The sequence below is a fragment of the Mustela putorius genome, unplaced genomic scaffold (genome assembly GCF_011764305.1).
Source record: "Mustela putorius furo isolate JIRA1106 unplaced genomic scaffold, ASM1176430v1.1 tig00000785_pilon_pilon_pilon, whole genome shotgun sequence".
Taxonomy (NCBI): Eukaryota; Metazoa; Chordata; class Mammalia; order Carnivora; family Mustelidae; genus Mustela; species Mustela putorius.
In genome coordinates, this window is record NW_025421480.1 from 5123962 (window position 1) to 5151833 (window position 27872).

The 27872-nt window shown below is 42.9% G+C and overlaps 1 protein-coding gene across 1 annotated transcript; it reads right to left on the reverse strand.

The window, feature by feature from the left end:
* FH (fumarate hydratase) lies at positions 1-27872 on the reverse strand. The gene is made up of 10 exons (XM_045084653.1): positions 27696-27872; positions 20392-20526; positions 17479-17589; positions 15365-15541; positions 12484-12666; positions 9323-9488; positions 8008-8211; positions 6405-6532; positions 3325-3478; positions 1-187 (listed from the first exon to the last, which is right to left on the reverse strand). The coding sequence occupies exons 1-10, from the start codon at positions 27819-27821 to the stop codon at positions 45-47; spliced, it is 1527 nt and encodes a 508-aa protein (XP_044940588.1). The 5' UTR covers positions 27822-27872; the 3' UTR covers positions 1-44.

A 27872-nucleotide genomic window follows, 5' to 3' on the forward strand; every position in this document is an offset into this window, starting at 1 on the left:
TTTCTTTTACTGAACATAATTACTTTTATTATAAATTTATTAAATCACTTTGGACCCAGCATGTCCTTAGGTTTCACCCACTCATCAAACTGCTCTGCGGTGAGAAAGCCAAGTTCAATAGCAGTCGCCTTTAAGGTGGATCCGTTTTTGTGCGCCGTCTTCGCAATCTTTGCCGCCTTGTCATATCCTGAAGAAAAAAATAAAAAAGGCAATGTAGGAATTCATACTGAAATCTGGTTTTCTAAAGCAAAAGGTAATCATTTACTCAACTGAGGCTACTGATCTCAAGTAACATGTTTAATCTTAAAAAATATTTAACAGAGGGGCGCCTGGGTGGCTCAGTGGGTTAAAGCCTTTGCCTTCGGCTCAGGTCATGATCCCAGGGTCCTGGGATCGAGCCCCTCATCAGGCTCTCTCTGCTCAGCAGGGAGCCTGCTTCCTCTTCTCTACTCTGCCTGCCTCTCTGCCTACTTGTGATCTCTGTCTGTTAAATAAATAAATAAAACCTTAAAAAAAAAAATTTAACAGGGGCACCTGGATGACTCAGTCGGTTAAGTCTCCAAATCTTGATTTCAGCTTAGGTCATGATCTCAGTCATGAGATCGAGCCCCTTGATGGCTCTACATTCAGCATGGAGTCTGCTTAAGATTCTCTCTCTCGGGGCGCCTGGGTGGCTCAGTGGGTTAAAGCCTCTGCCTTCGGCTCAGGTCATGGTCTCAGGGTCCTGGGATCAAGCCCCACATCGGGCTCTCTGCTCAGCGGGGAGCCTGCTTCCTCCTCTCTCTCTGTCTGCCTCTCTGACTACTTGTGATCTCTGTCTGTCAAATAAATAAAATCTTAAAAAAAAAAAAGTCTATCTCCCCTTCTGCCTCTGCCCCAGTTTATGCTAAATAAATAAAATCTTAAAAAAAAAAAATTTAACAGTGATTATCCTCAGACCTGTGACTTCTGATGCAGCCTAAACCCTTTACTTTTCATAAGTGAGATAGGCTTAAACATACCTCATTTTCTATAACAGATTTGTTTCTACGGGCAGTTGGCCAATTTAATCGTCTTTGGGTTCCCCTGTGTAGCTCTCTGGCTAAATGCTAATGTACAATAATTTTTAAAGGATCAAAAACATATTAGCCCATCTCAATACTACACTGAGAACAACTATCTTCACAGGGGGAAGAACAAAAACACAATATAGCATCAAGACATGAAAACATACTTCTAAGTAGTAGACATACGTGTTTTTTCCAGAAACATGTTTAACTGGAAGCAAAGATTCTACAAAAGCATAACCAGCTAGGTGTCGCAGTGCCCCCAGCAGATAGCAGTCCCGTGTAGGAGCTGTGGGCACTGGCTCTGAGGGGGGAAGGGGTGGGGCTGGGGAGGGACGCACCTGCCAGGTGCTTCCAATACACTTGCCGGTACTTTGGCCTCATCCCAACATCCCAAGGATACAGTGGCAAATTTTAGCAGAAATCTATTCTCATACCAAACACCATCACCAAACATATCTGTTTGCCTAAGATATTTGCTTCTGGAATTAACAAAGGCAGGGACAGCTTTGAAAGTTGTCTTAACACAACTAAAAAAAGGTCAGAAGGCAAAAACAAGAAAGAACATAAAAGACTGTCTAGCTCGCTCAGTGTGTGTGTTTGGTTCAGGTCAGGATCCCCTGCTTTTTTCCATCTCCCTCTGCCCCTCCCCTCTGCTTGATCTCTCTCTCAAATAAATAAAATCTTAAAGAAAAAAACAAACAAACAAAATGAAACCGACAAAGGAGGAAAAAAAAACCCAAATACCCCCAGATCAGAGGACTATGGTCAAAGGGACAAAAGCCTTGAGGCAACACGATCGTCAACACGTCACTTGAGGTGTTGTTGTCACAAGCGAGGCTAAGCTTGTTGAAAAGGGCATTTACTGATCAGAGTAACTTTGAGAAAGAATTTTCATCAGATGGTCAGGGTCACCATTAGGTATTGTGTGGCCTTATACTGAGGACGTTAGAGTCTAAGTCTTAACGCTAACCGTTCAGCTCTACTCTTCGGGTTCCACAAATCCCCATCCCCAGCCAGCGTGGTCCACGAGTGCACAGAGAACCCAGGACAAGCAGCTACAAGGTTCAGGCTGCAGCAGCAAGGTGCAGCTTGCCCATTTATCCTCGTATGGCCTTTGGCTCACAGAAATCTGATTCCAAGAAAGACCAATCAATCACTTGGCATTAGGAGCACTTGTAACTTAAGTGTTTGAAGTCAAATGTGAGAGAATGTTTCTCACATAAGCCTTTGGGTTCCCCTGTGTAGCTCTCTGATTGAATGTGAAAGTACAATAGTTTTTAAAGGATCAAAATATTACCAATCTCAATTCTACACCCCAGAACAGGCTATACTGCATGTCACAGCTACATACATATATGATATATACAGATATATATCCTATAAATATTTGAAACAGTCAAATGAGCTCTAACTTTATAAAACAGAAATTACAGCTTGATGTAAAGCCAATAGTAGAAAATCTGCCTTGAAAGTTCGGCATTATAGAAGAGTATTTTAAACAGCAACCATATCGTGCCAATGACTGTATCATAACTTAGTATAAAATAGAAAATCGAAGAATCAGCTCATCAGTAAGAAGGTGGGAAAAGGCTTTCAAGGCACCATAACAATGCAGCGAGCGCCTCCAAACCTACGGGCTGAAACTGTGTGTTTGGTAAGGACCACTCTGGTCAGTCCCCAGTCTAAGCAGGTATGTTTGAATTTACACAATAAAATATTTATAGTTCTGGAAAAGGCTTGCAATGTAAGACTCGTGGTTTTAAATATAGTATTCACATTTTCCTCCCTTCCCTATCAGCAATGAGTCCTCCTCCTCCTCCTCCTCCGCTTCTGTTCTTATTGGTGACTCCCTCCATCTGAACTGAATCAAAGAACAAACCCGAAGTGTAGTAGAGCAGCTAGAGACGGCAGAAAAATGAGCTCATCCCACACTGCTAACCAGCCAGTGCCATCTAGTGACGCTACCCGGTGAGGAGCGCTTGCCCAGGTAGAATGTGCAGAACATTCAGCCTCTCAATACCACTGAGATCTGTGTTAATTTTGAACTGCTGAGCTACCACATTTCAAATGAAACGAAGCTTCACTGACAGCATATTAATATATAACAGTGTCTTTCAACCCAGTTGCAAATATTTTGTGAGATTTTAATAAACAATGCCCGAAAGGAATTTGCTGTCCACCTTGATCCAACAATCTCTTAAAAATATTTTAGCTTTTATGCTAAAATATTTTATGCCATTTTGTAGTCGAAAATGGCATAATTCCCAAACCTTACCTATATGAGGATTAAGAGCTGTCACCAACATCAGAGATTCATTCATCAGCTTGTTGATCCTCTCTGTGTTGGCCTGGATTCCCACGACGCAGTTTTCAGTGAAGGAAACAGCCGCGTCCCCCAGCAGCCGGGCTGAGTGTAACACGTTTTTGATCTGGGACAGGAAAGGTGAAGTGGAGAGGGAGAGAGAGAAAGAGGGGTTTAATGAGCCTAACTTTTGTGTCCAATAATATATATTATGCGCTGGTTCCTAAATGAGTATGTAATTTGATAAACATGGAGCACTCCTGTGGTGTGTAAAGCACCATCCCCCAGAAATAAATGTGAAAGAAATTATGAAGCTTTGAGGACACGGAAATCTCAAAGACGTAAAAGCCATAAACACAAACAACTGGAACCCAAGACCTGTAGTGTGAAAGAACACTGAGTGGTATAATATGTTAGCATGAAGAGAAAATTCAGTTGCAGGAATCGGTGAAGTCCTATTTGATGGAATGGACTTAGATAACCAGAGATGGATAAAGAATCTTCTAGAAGAGAAGCAAAGATGCAGAGGTTAGAAAGTTCAGCCTGTCTGAGGCAGTCAGTGCAGAGAGGGCTTCCCAGGTCTTAATGGCCATCATGTTATTAATGCTTAACAAAACAAATATTCCCCAGACCCTTTAAAATAAACTTTCACACAGTATTTAAAATGGGCAGAGGACATGAACAGACATTTCTGCAAAGACGACATCCAGATGGCCAACAGACACAGTGCTCCATATCACTCGGCATCAGGGAAATACAAATCAAAACCACAATGAGATATCACCTCACACCAGTCAGAATGGCTAAAATCAACAAGTCAGGAAATGACAGATGCTGGCGAGGATGCGGAGAAAGGGGAACCCTCCTACACTGTTGGTGGGAATGCAAGCTGGTGCAACCACTCTGGAAAACAGCATGGAGATTCCTCAAAATGTTGAAAATAGAACTGCCCTATGACCCAGCAATTGCACTACTCGGTATTTACCCTAAAGATACAAACGTAGTGATCCAAAGGGGCATGTGCACCCGAATGTTTATAGCAGCAATGTCCACAATAGCCAAACTATGGAAAGAACCTAGATGTTCATCAACAGATGAATGGATCAAGAAGATGTGGTATATATACACAATGGAATACTATGCAGCCATCAAAAGAAATGAAATCTTGCCATTTGTGACAACATGGATGGAACTAGAGCGTATCATGCTTAGCGAAATAAGTCAAGCGGAGAAAGACAACTATCATATGATCTCCCTGATATGAGGAAGTGGTGATGCAACATGGGGGCTTAAGTGGATAGAAGAAGAATCAATGAAACAAGATGGGATTGGGAGGGAGACAAACCATAAGTGACTCTTAATCTCACAAAACAAACTGAGGGTTGCTGCGGGGAGGGGGGTTGGGAGAAGGGGGGTGGGGTTATGGACATTGGGGAGGGTATGTGCTTTGGTGAGTGCTGTGAAGTGTGTAAACCTGGCGATTCACAGACCTGTACCCCGGGGATAAAAATATATGTTTATAAAAAAAAAATTTAAAAAAAACCATGAAATCAGTTAGTTCGCTTTAGAGGCTTTTTTCCCTTTTTTGTAACATTTCCAACACATATAAAGATATATCTGCATCCTACTCTCTTTTGGGTCTAAAAACTCAGGGTCTGAAAAGTACAGTCCCAAAAATGGACTCCAGCAGAAGGCTCAGAACTTCAAAGTTTGATTTGGCACTAATGATTTTAATATGAGGCAAATGCTGGGGCGCCTGGGTAGCTCAGTCAGTTAAGTGTCTGCCTTTGGATCAGGTCATGATCCCAGAGTCCTGGGATCGAGCCCCACATTGGGTTCCCTGATCAGCAGAGAGCCTGCTTCTCCCTCTCCGCCTACTCGATCCCCTACTCATGCTCGCTCTCTATCTCAAAGAAATAAAATCTTAAAAAAATGTATAAGGCAAATGTTGATTACCTTGATGGATTTTCTATAAAAGACAAAAAATAGATTTTTTTTTTAAACAAAAAGATTAGCAAGACATTTGTTGCACATCTATATTGCCAGATAGCCGGTATTTCCTGTTTGGAATCTGCCATGCAAGCAAAGGCTTAGATGTCTGAGTTCTGCTTTGGCTGGGCTTGTATTTTTCATTAGATTGTACATTTCACGAGGGCAAAAAAATATGTCTTGCTTATTGTTCTATCACTAGTACCCAATATGGTGCCCAATATAGATTTGAAAAATGCATTGAATAAATATTCTTAATATTTGTCATTTGCCTGTCTTTCTCAAATTAAAACCAGACTTTACACCAGATGCAAACTGGTAATAAGCTTCCAGTGTATTTTATATACAACACTTTACACAAATAAAGCACTCCAAAGGATGGCGGTTCTGAAGCTGAGGAAAGCGGACGAAAGCTAAAGATGACGCACCCTGCTGCATCTTCATGAAGAGGAAGATAAAGAACAGATTTTAGACGCACAAATGTTTTCCAGGTATGTGGAAAAGGGAAAACCGATGAAGGAAAGCCAGAGAAGGACAGGGAAGAACATCGGAGGAGGGTGCTGAGGAAGCCAAGGAGAAGTGTTTCAAGGCCAAGGTCAGATGTCACCAAGTCTACAGGCCTACGTGAGTTTCAAATGACCAGAAGAATAATTCGAGGACCAGTCGGGGGCAGGAACCGGGAGCAGTGAATTTGCCTTAAAGCGAATGTGGGTTATCCTTCTAAGACACCGGAGTTTGAGACAGGGTTGAGGGACAGCTCAAGGAGACCTGACTTATTTCTAGCCGCTGGCATCTCCCCCACTGGGTAAGGGACAAGGAAGAAACCCACACCCTATTTCCAGACTTTTTCTTATTAAATAAGGCAAACCATCAAATCACTTGAGCTAAAAGTCACCTAATCAAATATCCAGGCTGAATCTTCTAATACTAACAAATGCTTGACTTCCAATTGCTACTTACATCATCTCAGTACCTAACGTGAAAACCTAGAAAACTTTATGCAAGAAAACACAAGACAATTAGCCTTTAGTCAAAAAACGTTAAAAACTGAACCTCAAACTTACCATCATGGGCTTGAAAACATTCAACTCAAAATGTCCATTGCTGCCTCCGACCGTGACAGCGACGTGATTCCCCATGACCTGGGCAGCAACCATGGTCAGCGCCTCACACTGGGTAGGGTTCACCTTGCCTTCAAAAGAGCCACCAAGGAAAGAGTCCACGTCAAACGTGCTCATGGTGTCGAGTGCCAGTTAAGATTATGTATCATGTCAACTGATCAAGAAAAGGAGGAAATCTAACTTCATTAAATAAAGCAAGTCCCCCGTCATCAGGGCTGATACAATGAAACCAATCAAGAGAGAGGGATGGGTGGCCCCAAACCGTGACCCACTGGCTCAGGGGCTCCTGAGTAATGAGTACCCACACCCACACCCACACAGGGACGCGGCCCTCCCCGTTTCCACAGCTTTCGTTCACTGCAGAACGCTGGAGCTAGGCACTGAACACCCCGTGGGGAGTGACGCAGCCCCTGGCCTGCAGAACCTGGAGGCCGGGGGGAGAGCCAGCAATTACAGCACAGGAGGGGTAACCACAGAGACGCCGGCCGCAACGGGAACACTCATAAAATAAGCACCGGGCTGACTTTCGGGAGACTTCTCAAAGCGGACATGAAGCAGAAATTCTCCTACTCATCCTAAGTCTCCAGAGCCCCATCACCCTGGGAGCACCCCTCTGATGAGCTCAAGTCTAAACCAGACACCGCAGATGCCTCCGACCAGTACAAGGCGACACGACGGAAAGGTTACTTCCTTATCTGTGAATCTGGGCTTCTCTTTTCTAGGCAATCACTTCGAATTTGCCGGCAACTAAACTTACATCATTTTCCAACGTAAACTATGCTAAAACCTCATCTCTTCTCGTTCTATACACGTGCACCGATTTCAAAGAACCTATAGTCAGGTCTTTCTCACTATTAAAAGTCACCTTGTCAATTTTAGTTGAACCTACAGAGATGAATCTTGATCCTGTCACCCGGTGTGCTGCTGTTTCCTTATCCGCTGACGTGAGCCACTTGTACCCCGTGCCTTCACCCTTGGTCACCAGTGAAGCAGTGAAGGGGCAGAACCCCTCAGCCTCCCGTCTGAAGTCAACTCATTAGTGTCACTCCATCATCACTGTTCACCCACTACATTCATCTAACAAGGCTACCCACATGTCCCCAAGGGACTCAGTGACTGTCATAGGAGTCTGTAAATGACTCGCTAGTGCCTGTGTCACTTCCCTTACCTGACAGGCCAAAACCCAAAGCAAAAAATGAACTAACAGGCAGTTGGAAGAATTTGTCTCTATTCAACCCATGCTGATCACTTTAACAGCTCGTTTCAGGGTTCTTCTGGCTTTGGATTATAAAAGATGGAACTTACACATTCATGTGGGGAACCAAAATGCACGTGCTAACTCATTCTCTCTTCCTGTATTGCTGGGTGGTGTTCCCAACTCGGATCACGGGGGGCCCGCACACATTCTGAAACGAGTGTGCAACACACGTCCCTATCCGTGTTTGGAATCAAACTCATGCTCAACACACGGAGACGCGCTCTGTTTATGAGGCTGCCCGGGTTCTTGCCCAGCTGCAGTGCTCAGATTTACCAGCTAGGTCATTACCTGGCATGATACTGCTTCCTGGTTCATTTTCAGGCAAGATCAGCTCTCCCAGACCTGAGCGGGGACCAGAACCCAGAAAGCGAATATCGTTGGCGATCTTCATCAGACTGCAGGCGCTCGTGTTCATGGCTCCACTAAGTTCAACCAAAGCATCATGGGCGGCCAGAGCTTCAAATTTATTTGGAGCAGTGACAAAAGGCAAGCCTGAAGAAAAAAAATATATATCTATGAGTTAACAGGTAGAATTAAATGTTGTGTTTTTTTTTTTTCTAATATCTGTGAGTTAAACAGAAAGTTCTAGGACACGAAAAGCAAACACAGAAGAAAAATTTTACTTCAAGAAAAAATGATTATCTTCTGATTCAAGCTTTGTCTAGGTTTAAGTCTTGAACAAGCAGGAAGAATCTGGAGATACTAGCGTGTTTAAAAGATAAAGAAACAAGGACAATAAAAGAAATGCACTGAAAGAAAAACACTATTCTCCTGCGAACATGTGTATGATGCCTACTACTTCTGAGTAAGGAGGAAAAGGGGCTAAAGTTCACTTTATTCCACACTCTTTTACTAGTACAATTGTTTCCCATCTTAGGCTGTCCTAGTGCCTCCTTTAGCCGGGACCCTGCAGACCCCCTGAGATGGCAGGGGGCCAAAAGGAGTTAGAATTTCCACTGTCGCCTGTGTTCAAATTTTAAAGATCACATATTCTAATTCCTATAATACAGTTCTTCTCAATTAAAACTTGACTGAAAAACCAATCTCCACTAGAGACCATCTAATTATGTCTGCCCTTTCAGCCAGTAGCATCTATCTCTTCAGAAGAGTTTTCTGGAGATGACAACTCGGCTGTAATAATAGTTATTATCGAGAACACAGCACTCTCTCTACTAAAGGAAAAACAAGATTCAAAAAGGTCATTAACTCAGAGAAATGTCCCAGTATGATACAGGGAAAAAAGAAACTAAGCCTGTCAGTATCTCAACATATCTACCATTGAAAGCACTGTGTGTCAACCATCTGCTGATTTTGCCTGCTTTGAAAAGGGTATTTGAAGCAGCTTTAAAGGGAAAATGACTGAGCATCACGATGACAGTAAACAAGCCAGCACTGACAGATTTAATTGCACACCGTATGAATCATAGATGGGAACCATGAAAGGCAGAAGGATGAATACTGTTACTTCTGAAACAGACATAAAACATGTTTGATGGGAAAATATTATTTTTTAGCTTTAAAGTCACAAGAATTCAAAGCAGAAACACCTAGAAAATATAGACCAGTGTAACGAAGAGGAGTCGGAGTTCATATTCCCGCTGACCTGTGAGCGCGGCCACTTTGGCCGCCACCTTCTCTGCAAAGCCGATTCTAGTATTCAAGCCGGTGCCCACGGCAGTGCCTCCAGCCGCAAGCTCGTAGACCCTTGGCATGGCGGCTTTTATTCTCGCCATCGCGTATTTCACTTGTTGAACATAACCACTGAATTCCTGGAAAAAGAAGGAAATTAAGGAGAGAACATGTGATTTCTTAACAGCTTACAAGTGACTCTGACTGTGTTGAACAGAAGTTCTTTTAAATATGTTCTTATAAGTTATGAGCTACCAAGTGCCATGTGTACCATTTTAATTCATACGATGATCAAAGTACAAGGAAGAATGAGGATTTATAAACCTATAAGGTGGGATGACACCACAGAGGGGAACATGCAGCCTGGTTAACTGTCTTCTTTTAACAGAAAGCAAAGAAAAACAACACAGGAAATAAGCTTTATTTTTTAAAGATTTTATTTATTTCTGCAAAAGAGAGAGCAAGAGATAGGGAGAGAATGAGCAGGAGCAGAGGGGAGGCGCAGAGGGACAAGCAGACTCCCCACGGAGCAGGGAGCCAGCCCTACATGGGACTTGATCTCAGCACCCTGAGATCATGGCCGAGCTGAGGGCAGACATTTAACCAACTGAGCCACCCAGGCACCCAGGAAACAAGCTTTAAGAAAGAATTACTTTAGTACATTAAATTATTAGTCTGTTTGCAGGTGATTTTTTTCTTGTTGTTGTATCCCAGACAATGTCAAGAAAGAAAAAAAAACCCAAAAAACCCTGAATTGTCTCTCCAGACAAGTGCAAACAGACATTTTCTCCACACAATTTCAGCTTAAAAACCTAACAGAGAACAGGAGGCTGAACGGCCCACTGAACAGCACAAGCAGGTAACAGGCCACAGTAAGACTAGAGCTTCCGGATGCAAGTTAATTCTGCTATTACTGTCACAGGGTTCCCAGAAAGACATTCTACAAAAGGTAGCCACAGAATGTATTGTCTGAACAGGACAGGGCCCCTTTTAAGAATTATGCTGAAACAATTTTAAGAATTATGCGGGGTGGGGCACCTGGGTGGCTCAGTGGGTTAAAGCCTCTGCCTTTGGCTCAGGTCATGATATCAGGGTCCTGGGATCCAGCCCCACCATCAGGCTCCTGCTCAGCAGGGATTCGGCTTCTCCCTCTCTCTCTGCCTGCCTCTCTGCCTACTTGTCATTTCTCTCTGTCAAATAAATAAATAAAATCTTTAGAAAAAAAAAAATAAAGAAAGAATTATGCAGGGACAAAAGGCATAAGCCAGAACTCAACCAAGCAAGCTAGACTATATGGTTACACTAAAGCTCTTTTCCCTGCTTAAAAACATGGAAAAACCATGAACAGTTCTGATTAGTATGAGGATATCTTACTGTTTTAAAGAAAACATTTTAGAAGCTGTAACCCCTTTCAGGTAGACCAGATCCATCCAACCTAACGTCACTAATACATAACCAGCTGGGTGCACTGATGAAGTTTCTTTTTATTGGGGAAAACCTGCATAAACTCCAAAGGCAATTGCAATCAAAGCAAGTGTAGGTGCTCCGGTAAGGTGAAGTCCACCAGAAAACTGTTGCTGACGTAACAGGGAGAATGATGATTTTACCCAGGCGGCTGTCATGGCCCCAAGAGACATTAGCTCCGTGGTTTTCCACCATGTGACACACACGACAAGGAAAACGTTAGAAACCCGAGGGCCCCTGCTGTGCAGAAACCATGCCAGGCACTAAGACGCGCTGCAAGAAGAGGCTTCAGGGACAACAGAAGGCGGGAGCCCCTTCTCTCGCGGCACCCGTACTCCCATGAATCATTCTGTTTTCCTCGTCCCTTCCGTGTTGAAATTAAGCTAAGCAATCAAGCTTCCTGCGGTGCTCACGTGAACAAAACTACAAATGAGCCTTTTCAAGTAAGCAGCCCTGCTCCCCTCGCCGTCACCTGATACCGCATCTGGGCAACTCACCGTTCCCGAACCACGGGAGAGTTTTACCATCAAAAACCATTGCCTGGGGGCGCCTGGGTGGCTCAGTGGGTTAAAGTCTCTGCCTTCGGCTCAGGTCATGATCCTGGGGTCCTGGGATCGAGCCTCACATTGAGCTCTCTGCTCAGCCGGGGAGCCTGCCTCCCCCCCTCTCTGCCTGCCTTTCTGCCTACTTGTGATCTCTGTCTGTCAAGTAAATAAATAAAATCCTAAAAAACAAACAAACAAGCAAAAAACAAAAACAAAAAAAAAACATCGCCTGATTCCCTTCGTGTCCTTCGTGGTGCGTGCTACTAGACATGCTCTGAGGCACTGATCAAGAAACACAAAAACACTTTCTGGTATTTGGGGGAAGAGAGTAATACCCCTTCCCCATATGGCCCAAAACAATCTTACAGGTAGACAGGCCTTGCTTAATCAATTTAAAAGTAATTTTTATAGAGCCTACTCTGTACAGTAAGAGACAAAGGGAGACAGGATGATGGTCCTGGGACGCTGAAGGCGGCGGTGACCGCTAACGCCAGTATGTCCTTATTACTACGTGTCGGCATGCTTCTACACCCTTCACGCGAACCAAAGAGAACCTCACAACTGGGCTAGGGTACAGATGTTATTTTCCTCATTTTAAAGCTCAAAAAACTGAGGAGCAGAAAAGCTCACTAATTTTCCCAGGGTCCCACGGTGTGTACGTAGCACAACTAAGCTCTCAACCCGAGCCGACTGCCGAGAGACTGGCTCACTGTCCTCACGCTGTGCTCTTCCCCTGAGAATCTGTCAGGAAAACTACTGACGGCTTAATGCAGAAAAGTCTCTGCCACTGAACTGTTACAACCTGGCCTTTTATTTTTTGTTTTATTTTATTTTTTAAAGAGTTTACTCACTGATTTGACAGAGAGAGAGAGAGACAGTGAGAGGAAGACAAACAGGGGGGGGTGGGGATGGGAGGGGGAGAAGCAGACTCTCTGCTGAGCAGAGAGCCCGATGCAGGACTCGATCCCAGGACCCCAGGATCATGACCTGAGCCAAAGGCAGACGTTTAACGACTGAGCCACCCAGGCACCCCGAACTTGGCCTTTTAAACAAGTACGATTTAGAGGGTAATATGCTGGCCATCTGTACCAATCCCCAAACCGAATCAACAGCCGCGCTCATCTACCTGCCCGAGGGTGAGAGGAACAGCATCCTGCGTGTGAGTACGCCCAATTTTGATGATCTGGGCAAACTCTTTAGATTTGGCATGGAGAGCATCGTGTAGCTTCTGGAGTCCTGGCAGGAGCACGTTGTGGACCTCTATGGCGGCGGCAATGTGCATTGCTGTGGGAAATGTGTCATTTGAGCTCTGTTGGAAAATTTACAAAAATGGTAAAATGTTACATCAGAAGCAACAAAAAACACACGTGAATGTCTCCATTAAAAACATCTCTAAATGATTACACGAAACTCATGTCTTTAGTGCTTAATGACACTGACTTGCAGCAAGACACAGCTCACTTAAGGTTCGAGAGCAGCAGTCGGGCTTAATAAGCGCAGGACTGTATCATATATGCCACCTCCTCTTCCATGCTATTAGGATAACTGCTAGTAAATGGTAGCAAACAGGAAGGACAATTAACAAGTACATGTAAGGATATCTTGCAGTTACCGATAGTCTTTTATTAAACTTGAGCAAAATTCTTGTGAGGTAGTTCATCACTTTAAAAAAGAGGAAACTCAAGCTCTCAAAGAAATGGTGTGATTTTCCAAAACAGTTAGGAACTGGCAGAACTGGGACCGAACCAGGAAGTCCATACTCCACACTCTGTTTTCAACTGGAAACCCTATACTTTTAAATTATTATGCTACTTTAAAAAAAAAAAAGTGTTATTTTTATAGGTTTTTACTGTGGAAAATATCAAACCATTTCCAAGAGCAGAATGAATGGTACAAGGAACATTCACGGTGTACACCGATCTCACTTGCCACACAGCGCCCCTGACTCGTACACACGCGATTACTCTCACTTGGATTTCAGACTTACAGTATACATAAAAGAGAAATTTATATATTTAAACACAAGTAATAAGTTTGAAAGATCCTTCATACGGTAACCTTGTATGAAAAAGCTTCCCCATTAATACTTTAAAATAAATTAAATTACACCTAGCACCAGATCCTAATTTCTGAATATTTTCCAGTGAGATCCTCCAAGAGTTCCCTGGCAAAATGGGCACTGGCGGGGCCCTGGGGCAGGGAAGCGACAGCATGATGGGCCTGGAGCATCTGGTAGAAGAGAGTAGAGAACTGCTTTAAAGAAAGAAAAAAGGAGCAGGGGGAAGGATAGGGATACAAAGGACACAGGAGCCGACGGAGAGGACTCCCAGAGCTAGAACAATCTGAGCAACAACATAAGTAATAACAGTATCAGATTAGAGCCCTAAGAGTAAAATAAAAATGCACAAATCCATGTTGATATACATAAACAGATACATAAGTGCGGAGGTAGAGAGAAGAGGACAAATCTTCTTTACGGAAAAGTTCCAATTAATAGAGCACAAGGAATGAGGGGAGTATAAAACCTTAGCGTCACCACTAAGACATCACAGTCGTAACTGCTATAGGCCAGATCCACTAGTGAACGATAAGCTTTGTGGACAAGTTTAAGGAGAAAGAGGGTATTTGTCCAGCACCATAACTACTTATTAATTCGGTGTTGATTTTAGTACATGACCAAAAATTCCTTGATATGCCTCCCCTCACAAAGTGAAGTTGAAGGGCAGTGCCCGAGCAGAAGCAGGCCTGCGTGGCTCACTTCTAACAGAAAACAGAAGGTGGAGAAGCCCAATGGCCTAAACAAGGGTTGAAGTTCACATCACCAGTCCCAAGTCCTGGTGCTATCATGTACCCCAGCCGTGACGCAGTAAGAGGAGCCCTTCCCTTCTGAACAGTTTTCCCAAAATCCAGAGTCTCCACCTGATCATGAGAAAGCATCAAACAGATCCAAACCGAGGGATTCCACAAAATACGTGACCGCTACTTTCCAAAGTGTCAAGGTGACAAAAGACGAGAGTCAGAGACTGGAGGAGACTAAGGGAACACAGCAACTAAGTGCAACATGTAATGTGGATTTTATCTTGGAAGAAAAAAGATGTTGGCAGAAGACTAGGGCCATCCTAGGAAAGTCTATCTAGTTGAGGGTGCTGTATACCAATGTTAATTTCACAGTGGAATAAACGTACCAGGGTGAAGAAAAATGCTTAAGGGAAGCTGGGAGAAGGCTATACAGGAACTATGTGTGAAGTACCTTTGTAATTCTTTTATAATTCTAAAATGATTTAAAAATAAAGCATTTTTGGGGCGCCTGGGTGGCTCAGTGGGTTAAGCCGCTGCCTTCGGCTCAGGTCATGATCCCAGAGTCCTGGGATAGAGTCCCGCATCGGGCTCTCTGCTCAGCAGGGAGCCTGCTTCCCTCTCTCTCTCTCTCTGCCTGCCTCTCTGTCTACTTGTGATCTCTGTCTGTCAAATAAACAAATAAAAAAAAAAATTAAAAAAAAATTAAAAATAAAAAAAAAATAAAAAATAAAGCATTTTTAAAAAACAAAACAATATAAATAGACTTATATACTAAATTCAGGTTCCCCAATAGGGATTTTTATGAAGTTTAAGACATAGACCTAGGATTTCTAAAAGAAATAAGAACATAACAAGAATTCTGGAACACTGAAAAGAAATAAAATGGAAAAATATATACTTCAAAGAAAAAAAAATGTGGTATATGGACTTTCTTCATCTGGATTGAACCTGAATTTTGAAAAGTAGCTTTAAAATATTTTATTTTTACTACTCAGACCTCTGTTGAAATAAGCCCTTTAAATTGTGAGTTGTTAAAATAAAATCAAAAGAAAATGCCAAACACACAAACAAACAAAAAACTATCAGTCCTTTCCACTAAAGAATGTAAACCAAATGAACCTTCCTTGTCAAAAAGCTAATTCTTGTTTTACAGTCATAATTTCAGGCATTCTTTTCAATTTATAACAAAGAAAAGATCATATACTGACCTGGCTTTTATTAACGTGATCATTGGGATGTACGGGTTTCTTGCTACCAAGTTCACCTCCTAGCATTTCAATTGCTCTATTGCTAATGACTTCATTTACATTCATATTTGTCTGGGTTCCAGATCCCGTCTGCCACACCACAAGAGGAAAATGATCATTTAATTTACCTTCGGCTACCTGCAGGACAAAAGGTTTAAAAAATGGATTTTTAAAAATAAGAAGTATTCGCTATCCATTTAGCTATTGTGATCAGCTATGATTAAGGAGTCGCCTATCAAGTGCCGTTCTAAAGATGCTCACTTTTCTCATACGCTAACTGATTTACGGATGGTGCCGCACAGCTCGTGCTTGTCCAGCGACTCCAGGCTTCTGCAGCAGCCCATGCTCCAACCACTGCTGCTCTACAAAGTGAAAGGTTATCTACTCTGAAAGATACAATTGCACGGATTGCAGGTGAAGACTGAATCAAAGCCATCTTTCTTCTATATCTCCAATGGCCTCCTCTAATAATAACCAGACAGGGCCACCCGTTAAGGCTGGCACACCTTAGACACGTTTCCTGTGGTGCTCAGTGGGAATGTCCTATAGAAGTCACAGCTGGACTCAGCATGATAATGAACGAGTCACTTGAAAGTGAGTTTGCTGACAGCTACTTCACTGCACAGACGTCCGACATGTAGCAACTGCCAAGAGTAGAGACAAGCACAGCCCAGATTTGTCTGTTTCTGTCATATAATTTTATGTGTTAGTTTTTGAATTATAAAGCTTTCTTAGAGAGTAGGTGCTGAACTTCATTTTCTAGACGTCTTCTAGAATGACTTTAGCTTAAAAAAAAAACAGTACACACCTTAGAAAATTATTACCTTTAACAATTGGTCCCTTTTAAAATACAACTTTTTTTCCTAGTTATGTAATAGACGTTCAGTGTGGAACATTTTGAGAAGTGAGAAAAATGTAGTTACGACAGCGCTGCCCCTCAGAAATGATAACTCTTGGCATTTTGGCTTCTCCCTTTAGGCTTGTCCCAAGCAATGGGTATGCAAACATGCACAATGGAGAACACATGTTCTCTGTTCATATTTTCCAAACACAAATGGGATCATAAAATACATACATTTTGCTACCTCCCCGACCCATACTTCCTATATGGTGGGCTCCATCATAGGACATTCTTTTTTTTTTTTTTTAATATTTTATTTATTTATTTGACAGAGAGAGAGCACAAGTAAGCAGAGCAGCTGGCAGAGGGAGAGGGAGAAGCAGGCTCTCTGCTGAGCAGGGAGCTGGATGCAGGGCTTAATCCCAGGATGCTGGGATCATGACCTGAGCAGAAGGCAGCCGCTTAACCGACTGAGCCACCCAGGCGCCCCTATCATAGGACATTCCTAAGAAAGTAATTTTCTATGGTTCTATTATATAGTTTATGTAAGCATCTGTTATGGTCAGGTACAGTCTAATTTGGTATTACCGTAAATAGTACTACAATGAAAAACATTGTAAATATACGTTTTTAACCATTATCTCTGACTACTTCCTTAAGATTACATAAGTAGATTAATAAAATTACATTCTCCATACATATCAAGTAACTGACTAGTTTTAAAAGGAACCATTTATACTTAATAAAATAAAATGTAGTATAAGTTTAACCATGTCTCTTCAGGTTTTCTTCAAACTGTGAAGAGAATAAAAAATAAAAGGTATGGGGTGCTTGAGTGGCACAGTTGGTTAAGTGTCTGACTCTCAGATTCAGCTCAGATCATGATCTCAAGGTTGTAAGATCGAGCCCTGCATGGGACTCAGTGAGGAATCAACTTGAGATTCTCTCTCCTTCTTCCCCTCCCCAACTCTCTCTCTCTAAAATAAAGTCTTTAAAATTTAAAAAAAAAAAAAAAACTTTTTTAAAAAGGTACAGCATCATCCCAAAACTTTTGCCACAATATTTTAAGCACCACACTAATATCCACTAATATCCAAACAAGCTGCTGTCACCCTACCTTGAAACTCATTAACTCGGGAATTCAGCACCCCTTTTCCCTGCCAGAGCCTGACATCATCTAGCAGAGATGCGGGTCTGATGCCACTGAGTAAACAGCACACTTGTCACCTCCTACCTCATCTGCTGCCTTCATGATGGCCTCGGCAATCTTGGAATCAAGACCATAATCCTGGTTTACTTCAGCAGCGGCTCGCTTCAAAATGCCAAAGGCTTTAATAACTGGGATCTAAAATTAATCAGAAAAATATCTCAAAATTGCAGGTTTCATTAAGAATATAAATTTAAGATTATTCTTTTATGCAAGTGAAAACCTACATAAAACACTAAAGTAAGTAATGTTACAGTAACACTAAGATTACAGAGAGGTATGTAATGAACCAAGATTCATCACGTATCTGTTTAGGGAACCAAACAAAAGCAAATAGGTTGACTCTTTAATACATGTGTGTGTCTGACCGCACCCCCCCCGAAACACACAATGCACTACTTTTTTATGAGAGATTAAAACAGACATGTGTTTATTTCATATATATAAACACTAATGGCACTCAGTCATTTCACCAGCAAGTACCATTTTTCCTCACTGGATCTCATGCCATATTATAATTTTTCCCTCTCCTCATTAAAAACAATAAAAGTAAAAATAATATTTAACTGCCAATAAGTTCTAAATAACCATTACTAAATGGGTATCACTTCATCCCAAAGCCAAAAAGCAAGTTCTTCTGGTTTGTCAATGAGGCTTTGACATTCCTTAAGTCACTGGAATGTCCCTCAGAATATTTCTTTAAGCCCAGGGTACTACATCCGGACTTAGGGCTTACAGCTTCGGATGCATCATCTCACCCTATCTCAAACCCTTTCGGTTTGCGGATCTCTTCACTTCCTGCTCTGGATCACCTCACCAAATTTAAAGGGATGAAAGTCAGCGACTTTTGCTGACTCACCAAGGAAGTGGAATCTGGTTTTTGTGAGACAGGAAGTATGTATTATGGCCACAATTAATAATGCAGATTATAGTCTGGCTCCCACAAGAGGTCTGAAGGGGGAAATGTGCAAGGGAGGAATGAAGGGTGGGGACTGTACAGGAGAAGCTACGGTCCTCACCCAGAATCAGGGGGGCACTGAAGAAAGGGAAGAGGACATGTTAAAACCAGGCTGAAGTGAGGACAAGCTGAAGGTCAAACGGAAAAAGAAATAAGAGAACATCCGTGTTTTGAATTCTAAGAAACCAGAATCAAACCATTTTGAGTGTTTTACCCAAATGAGATAGAAACAAATGGCACATAGCATTAGAAACTTAAAAACTGGGACACCTGGGTGGCTCAGTTGGTTAAGCAGCTGCCTTCGGCTCAGGTCATGATGCCAGCGTCCTGGGATCGAGTCCCACATCGGGCTCCTTGCTCCGCGGGGAGCCTGCTTCTCCCTCTGCCTCTGCCTGCCACTCTGTCTGCCTGTGCTCACTCTTGCTCTCTATCTCTCTCTGACAAATAAATAAATAAAATCTTTAAAAAAAAAGAAAAAAAAACTTAAACACTGTAAACATGACACGGATGGGAATTTAAATTTCTACAGGAGGACACTGCAGTGGTGGCTTAAACCACTGCCAGGTCGTAACCGAGAGGCCTCCCCGCTCTGGCCATCCGAACGTGGGGACTGACCCTGGTGTCTGCGGACTCAGAAAATGAAAAAAGCGTCACAGCAGCTTCACGGACTACGATCACAATAAAATGGTAAAATGTCACTGGGGAGAAAAAGAAGGGTCTCATTATTCTTAATTTACTCACATTAGAAGTTCATAATCGTTTTTGGTTTTGCTTTCCTTTGGACCTCAGGTACAAGGGGCCAGGTTTACACATACTGCTCAGATCAGGGCCCATCAGAGTCTGCTTTGTATTTTAAAAAGTTCAGGATATTAATCGAGGTGAAGCAAAATGTGACAAAAAAAAACAGATACCCCACGTGCCCATCTTTTACAGGCGCCTAACAGAAACAGCTGCCCCATTTCTGGAGCAGCGGCAGCAACCACACACTCCTGAATCCCACCTCTGCCGCCAGAAGCAGGAGCAGGAGCAGGAGCCCTGCTTATTCCCACCACTAGTGCCCTGCACTGACCTCCACAGTCCCAGGAGCTGAACTCGAGGACACTTCAGATCACCTGCTACCCTCTGTCACCTCACCACGTCATCTGACCCTAGTTTGCCCAACCACTAGGCTGACTGGTGGAGGCAGTGACAAAAAGATTTTCTTTTCTATTGTAGAAATGTATAAGCCTGTGAAAGTTCAGTCTTAAAGGCTTAGCAATGGGCTAAAATATGGAAGTTAAGATGACTATAGGGTAAAAAGTGTATTCGGAAGACAGTATTCCAAGGCTCCCCGACCAAAGCCTGGCCACTTGCAGGCTCCGAGCCTAGGCCACAGCCTGGCGCTGACCAGGGTTCACACCACGGCCGGGCCCCAGTAGCGTACGGAAGCCAGTCAGTCAGTTCTTTCCACTTCTGACATCTCTGAAGCCAGGATGCATCACCATACAGCCAATGACAGGGCCCGACTCTGACAGCCCTTCTTCCTAGTGCTACTGAGTGCATCTTACCGGTGCATCTTCTGAGGTCATCTTACACTTATTGAAATACGGTAGAAAAGTTTCCTAATCCTTCGGTCATTCACCTGGCACTGCGCGTGTACTTATGTATAGACAGGGTGAGGAAGAATAGTTTTATGTATTTGTGTACACTTTTCTGGAAACAAAAACCAAGATAGACAGAAAGTATAATATTAAAGAAAAATCTGTTTCCTTTTCAATCAGTCTCTTAAAAATCTGTCTTAAATCAGCTTAAAAAACTAAGTATTAAAACGAAAAATGTTCAAACTAAAATTCTAATAAAAATCTGAAAAAAAAACCAGCAAAAATAAAGAGACTCACAAAGCCAATTCTGTAATAAGTTTTTATTTTAATTCAGTAAGATATTTATTTGTAAAATAAAGTGACTTGTTTGAATAAAGCCATTACTTCCATAAAACCACTTACTGGCATGCGTTCTGTCGCACCTCCAATCTTAAAGTTCATTGTGGATCTCACCGTCTGGGCGCCATAATACTTATCATTTGGGACCTTGAGTTCACCAAAGGTGTCAAACTCTATCCTAAAGGAATTTTGACTCGCCTAAAGAGAAAAATTAAGACACCGTTAGAGCTTGAAAAGAAACAGTATCAAAGTAATAATATCCTATCAGCTTGTAAGGGGCAAGAAACCTAAATACCTACTCAAAAGATAAAAAACCCCACTGGATTCTCCTTCTGCTCTCCGGTTCTTTTCCTGACAAATTTGTCACACTTTTTTTTTTGAGTATAGGTGACACGCACAACAGTACACTAGTTTCAGGTGTAAAACACTGAGACCGAACTCTAGGTCCTACAGTGCTTGCCACGGTGTAGGGTGTAGCTATCACCTGTCACCACACAACGTAATCAGCACACAATCCACTCTTTTCCTTATGCTGTACCTTCTACCCCAAGACTGACCTCATTCCTTAACGAGCCTGTACCTCCCACTCCCCTTCAGCCATTCTACCCATCCTCCCGTCCTCTTCCCTCTGGCAACCATCAGTTTTTTCTCTATATTTATGGGTCTGCTTCTGCCTTGTGTTTGTTTACTCATTTGTTTTGATTTTTAAATTCCACATATAAATGAAATCATACGGTATTCATCTTTCTCTTATTTCACCTAGCATAATACCCCTCTAGGTCTATACATGCTGTTGCAAATGGCAAAAAAACAAACCTCATCTTTTCTATGGCTGAGTAATATTCCTCTCTGTGTGTGTGTGTGTGTGTATAGTGTGTATACACCACACCACACCCTCTTTATCCATTCATCTCTCCGTGGACACTTGGGCTGCTTCCATAATTTGGCTATTGTAAATAATGCTGCCATAAACACAAGGGTGGATCTATCTTGTTAAATTTGTTTTTGCTTTCTTTGAGTAACCATCCAGTAGTGGAATTACTGAATCATATGGGATCTCTAATTTTTTGAGGGGCTGTTCTCCCACTGTTCTCCACAGTGGCTGAACCAATTTGCATTCCCACCAACAGCACATGAGGGTTCGGTTTTTCTCTGATCCTCACCGACACCTGTTCTTTCTTAGCTTTTTGGTTCTGGTCATTCCGACAGGTGGACGGTGATATGTAACTGTGGCTCTGAGGTGGAGATCCTTGACAATCAGTGATGTTGTGCATCCTTTCACGCCTCTGTTCGCCATCTGTACATCAGGTCGTCAGCCCATTTTTCAATCAGATTATTTGGGTTTTTGGGGGGTCAAGTTCTTCATCTATTTTGGATTTAACCCCTTATCAGGTATTATTTGCAAATAATGCAGATGTTAAAGACAGACAAACACACCTATTCAGAAGATAAAGGAAAGCCTCTGAAGTATCTCTAGTAATCTTTTCCAATCCAGGAGTATACCTCTTATTGGTTAAACTTCAGCCAATTCAGTGCACTTGGGTTAATCTCTACTTCACTGGGAACTTTAGAAAATGGTCTAAGAATGATACTTTAAAATTTGTAAATATTAGATATTTAAGCAGAGCTTTACCATGATCTACAAATACTACGAGCCACAGCACAGTGGCTTTGCAGTCAAACAGCCCCCCACGCAGTCGCTGTGTCACCCTTAGTAAGTCAGTTTTTCTCATCTATAAATTAAATGTAGCGATAAGGGAGGATGGCTAGGTCAGTTCTTAACCTTTCCAGAGCAAGTGAGCCCTCTGAGGATATGAGGAAAGCTATGGATCCCTTCTCTAGAAAAATGAACATAAATACATATATGAAAACTCTTACGTATGATTTTAGGGAGTTTATATCTTGAAGCCAAACACCACCCTGAATAAGAACCCATGATCCAAAGTCCCTTTTATGGAGACCCTAGGATTCTACCAAGTACTTCAACTTTTGCTGATAAAAAAGTTAACAACTGCTCAACAAATATTTTAGAATACTATAAAAAAGATTTATTGTAAAACACTAAATAGTTGGAATTTACCTGTCACAATTTAAATCAAGGAGACTTCAGAAAGATACTCTGAGTTTTTATGTGCATTAACTATGAAATAAACATGGTCAGATGATTCAAAAGATTTAAAAATCTGGGGCGCCTGGGTGGCTCAGTGGGTTAAGCCTCTGCCTTCGGGTCAGGTCATGATCTCAGCACCCTGGGATCGAGCCCCGCATCGGGCTCTGTGCTCAGCGGGGAGCCTGCTTCCTCCTCTCTCTCTGCCTGCCTCTCTGCCTACTGGTGATCTCTCTGTCAAATAAATAAATAAATAATCTTTTTAAAAAAAGATTAAAAAATCCCTAGCCAAGTAATTCTGCTTTAGTAAATAGTCCTCTGGGGGGAAAAAAAAAATTAATCTGTAGTTACCCTTTGGGACTAGACAGGTTTACAAAACTGTTTGTTATGTTATAAAGCCTTCTGGATTGCAAAAAGAGAAAAGTATGATTGTATCTAGGTAGAAATACAGTAATATTATCAATGAGGTACATTTTTTTCCTATGTCTAAAAGTCTACAGAAGACTGGCCTAAGCCAGTAAGAAGCAGTAGCTAATAAAAATAATCACACCTCAGCGTAATTACTGGGCTAATGTAGCAAATTCTTTCCAAGTATCATGTTATTTGACTTTTACAACCACTCTAGGAGATTTTACTATTACCATCTCCATCTTAGAGGAAATACTGGGGCTTGGAGAGATGAAATAATCTTGGGAGATCACCCAGTTAGCAAGAGGAAGGGCCTGAAACCCCCCAACCTTGGACTGTCAAAACCCGAGAGCTGTTTGGATTACTACTTTTTTGTTACTACTTCCAAAAACCAAGAAGTGGAGGGAGTAACTTCAGATTGGTCCCAATCAACCCCCAGAGTTGTACCCCAACTCTGGACAATAAGAGGATGTAAAAGATGAGTAGTTAGATTTTTTTCTCTAGTAGGGCTTGGTTACACTGACACCACTATACACCCACTTGGCTCCCTTCCCTGTAGACGAAAAGAACATGGGGTTCTTCATTTCAAATACACAAAAATATTTTCCGTTATGAACTAAGTTTTAGATAGCCTCAGGAAACATCCACATATGTTGAAGTAGACTTTGGCCCAATAATACCAGCAATGACAGCAGTGACCCTGGACACATGAGCTAGGTTTTCTTCCTCTTGTCATCTCGTTATGTGACAGCAATAAGAAATCAGCTCCAAAGGGGAGGTCAGTTTCCATCAGTCACGTGAGGAATCAGGTTCAACTCCTTAGATTTACATCACTGCTTTCTGTGTTCAAAATTATTAAATTTGCATCATGAAACAGCAATATGTTTGTCTCCTAAGTAACTGGTTTCTACGGTAAAACTCAGATCCATTCAAAGTTATTTGAAAAGATCTAGATGAATATATTTTGCTGTGTTCTTCAGCTTAAACCTGAACAATTTTTAAAATTCCAAATTAAGAAATAGCAACCTCAATCAAATTCTAGGATCTTGACAGTGACCATTAAAATGTGCAGAGGTCAATTGTGGCTGAAATCACAATCCCAGCAAAAACATCAAAAAACATGCTTATTGTCCTCATTATAAAAAATCAACATCCCAAATTTGCAACAATAAACATTGTTTGCAGCAGCTTAGGTAGCTAATAACAAACTGTTGCAAAAAGCCAAACACTTATTTCTTTATTTGAACCCAAGGAAATATATACATTGCATCAATTTGTAAAACAGAAACTGAAGCAATGCTGTCAAACACTTTAAGACACCAGGAATGAGAGAAAACTATCTGTCAGGAAGCTAGACGTGGCGTCAGCATCTATTACAGAAGCTCTAAGAGAGAGAGAAAGAAACAAGGAACCAGGTAACTTTGACAATCTCTCCAAACCTTCTTTTAAGAAACCTACAGAAGCCAAATTTCTGTAAGTGTGCTTTACAGTAACCCACAGAAAAGGCCTTTATACGGTGACCTGGTACGTACATCAACACATACATATACGCACACAAGGCTGAAACAAAAACTTCATGAAACAGTAGGAATATTTTCTCTTCCATGCCACTCTATTCTGTCAAAATAAAAGAAAAATGTTGGTAACTACCCACTACATTGATTTCACCATCCACTAATCAGTCCACCTGAGGTCTGAAAAGCACCTATGTGGTTTTCAAGATTTTCCAAATTATCATGTACATTATCTCTTTCCAGTGTCATGGGCAAGAAGAGGAAGGATGCTCACCCTGAAATACTGAGAAAATGATCAGTGCTTTTGATGAAAAATGAAGCGATGAATGGCATCTCTTAAATATATGTTTTTACTTCATGCAATACAATCCAGTGTTACTAAAAAAGCTAGTGCTTCTGAAAATCGTGCCTTCATATGCCATAACTCAGAGTTTCTAACAGAAGGCAGTTTATCACTTTGGGTAACACCACGGTTTAAAGAGTTTAACCAGCCAGGCATGGGGCAGGCAAAAGTGCTACTTGCCACGGACGCCTGTGAAATTGGTGCTCATTTAAAATCTCCTCCCTTCCAGGGAAGCATGAAGGGTCATGGTCCTGCAGTCGGACTGCCAGTAGGCCCTAGAAATACCAAGGACTATTGTTAATAGACACTAACCCCAGGAAACTCTCAAATTCAATGAGTGGTTCTCAGAATCTCAAAGCCAGTCTAAACCTGAAAGGTCTCAGGGTCCTGGGATCGAGCCCTGCATCAGGCTCTCTAGTCAGCAGGGAGCCTGCCTCCCCTTCTCTCTCTGTCTGCCTCTCTGCCTACTTGTGATCTCTCTCTCTCTCTGTGTCAAATAAATAAAATCTTAAATATATATATATATATACATATTTACATATTTATATATACATATATATATATACATATATATATATATAGGCCTTGGGGCCTTCAAGATGTCCTCATGTATATTCATGTGTACGATAACCATTAACTAAACCCTGGCATCTCCTGAAGAAATGAAATGCCTTTCAGATTCTCAGGTTAAAATGGGTTAAAAGAATATTTCAGCGTTCAAGAAAATCCAAATCATTTTTTCTGTAAAAGGACTATTCAAAGATATAAAAATCCACTATTTGACTTCACTGTGTTTGGGTTTTCGGTTTCTTTCTGAAAAAGTGTGTCTGGTCTTAAAATGTAGGTAGTAAGGAGGGCACGTGTTGTGATGGGCACTGGGTGTTAAACGCAACTATTGAATCACTGAACAGTACATCAAAAACTAATGAGGTATCACACAGTGGCTAACTGAACATAATTTTAAAAAGGGATTTCTCAAATTCATAAACTTCTGCTTCCTTCTAAAAAATAATGTAGGATGACCACCAAGTCCTGCTACACTGGAAAAATATAATAAATGTTTTATTGATATTACACTGCAATACAGAAGATATTATCTACGCTTCCAGACTTCATAGTCATTCTGCAGGTCATGAAGGAAATAAAAGTGACTTAACAAGATGTAGGGCCTCCCCACCCATCACGCCAGCAAGTAACTACCCAAGCTACATTGTAGCTGTTCTCCATGAGACATTCTCACCTGAGGGAGCTATTTCTCTGGGCAGTTTTTATCACATCATAACTAACTGTGCATGCATCCTTTGTTTACTGAATCTCCCTGCTAGTCTCTAAACTCTATGCCTGTGGTGACTGTCCTTTCCACAGGGCCCAACACATAGCAGGCATTCAATAAATACGTCATCTTCCTATTGGATAAACATTTGTGTTCTTTTAGATAAAATGTAACTTAGGGCAGTTAGGGTTATGTAAATCCTCAACAGCAATAAGAAAAACTTAATCAACACAAAGATTTTGGAGCAGAGCTCAGAGGGCAGAAGATATATTTAGAATTAGGGGGGCAATCTGTCTTCATCTGATCTTAGCTATCATTCCAACACTAAAAGCAAGGCAGTGCTAGCTTTGGAACATTTAGAGCAGGGCAAATTCAGCTCTCCAGCCTCCGATTCCCTTTTACCAAACACTAAATTAGTAAAAACTAAATAAATTTTTAAAAGGCTCTAAAATGCATTAATATTAGAGCAGGGAGTTGCAGGAACATAAAAGCACCCCGATTTTGTAGTTTCAAGCACAGTAATGCCGTGTTAATATCTTCAAGTTTACAGTTCAGAAAATATCTTGGACTTTTGAAATACAGGGAGGCACTCATTTAAGTGCACTCACTATTTGCCAAACACAAAGTACTTGCACGTGAGCAATGTTGCCGGGTACCTGTTCTTACTTCCATTCTACACGCAGAAACCCAAGCACAAAGACAAGCGGCCCCAATGCCCAGCTCTGGGTAGCGGCGCAGGCTCTGCAATCACAGACTGCAAAGCTCACACCACCGCTCCGTGAACCGCGCGGAACTGTGACTCTTCCTAAACTACCGTTTATTCCCCAAACTTGTCCTAACAATACCCGCGTGCGTAAGTATTTAACATGCCCGGTAAGGGGCGTCTGGGTGGCTCAGCGGGTTAAGCCTCTGCCTTTGGCTCAGGTCATGAGCTCAGGGTCCTGGGATCGAGCCCCGCATCGGGCTCTCTGCTCAGCGGGGAGTCGGCTCCCCACCCGACCCCCGCCTGCCTCTCTGTCTACTTGTGATCTCTGCCAAATAAATACACAAAATCTTCTAAAAATCAAATCAAATAAAATGCTCGTTAAGCAGCCCTAATCACGGAGGGCGCCACTCTAAAGCGCAGAAGACTTGAGCTTGGGCCGCTAAGTTCCTCGGGAATCTCTGAATAAAAAGTAGACTCGGCTCCACGTTGGCTCCTAACCAGTCTGCACCGACCGACTTCAGGGCACAGCTCCACCCAGGTCGGGGAACCGCAGCCCAGCAAGCGAAACGGGCCCCTTCTGAGAGGCGGAATCTTCTCCGCCCCCAGAGCCCTCAGCCCCACCGGAGGCCCGCAAGCCGCTCGCCGGGGCGGGAAGAAGCCCCCGGGCGGAGGCGACCGGCCGCAGCCGGCGGAGGGGCCGCGGAGGCCGCGGAGGCAGCGGCCCTCGGCCCCGCCTCCAGCCCCGCACAGTCGCCAGCGCGGACGGAGCCCCCCGACCCCGCCCGCCCCGGAACGCCGGAGCGACCCCGCAGGACCCTCGCCGCCCGACGCCGCCCCTGCCCGAGCGCTCCCTGCGGGCGGCGGCGGCACGGCGGGGCCCGGACGCCAAACGCGGGCACGCAGCCCACGCCGCGCTCTGCTGGGACGCCTCGGGAATGCCTCCCGCCCGCCCGGCCGGCCAGCGGAGGGCTGAAGGTCACCGCCGGGAGGCCGCGGCTCGGACGGCGCGCGCTCACCATTCGGGCGGAGGTCGGGGTCCGCGGCGGGAGGACGGCCGCCTCTCCGAGGCCGGGAGCGGAGGCTGAGGCCGGAGGCCGCACTAGGCGACGCGAGCGCGCGAGAAGCCGAAGGGCGCGATACATGATGCAGCGGGTACCTGGGTAGAATTTGGGGGTGGTTGAGGCCACGCCTCC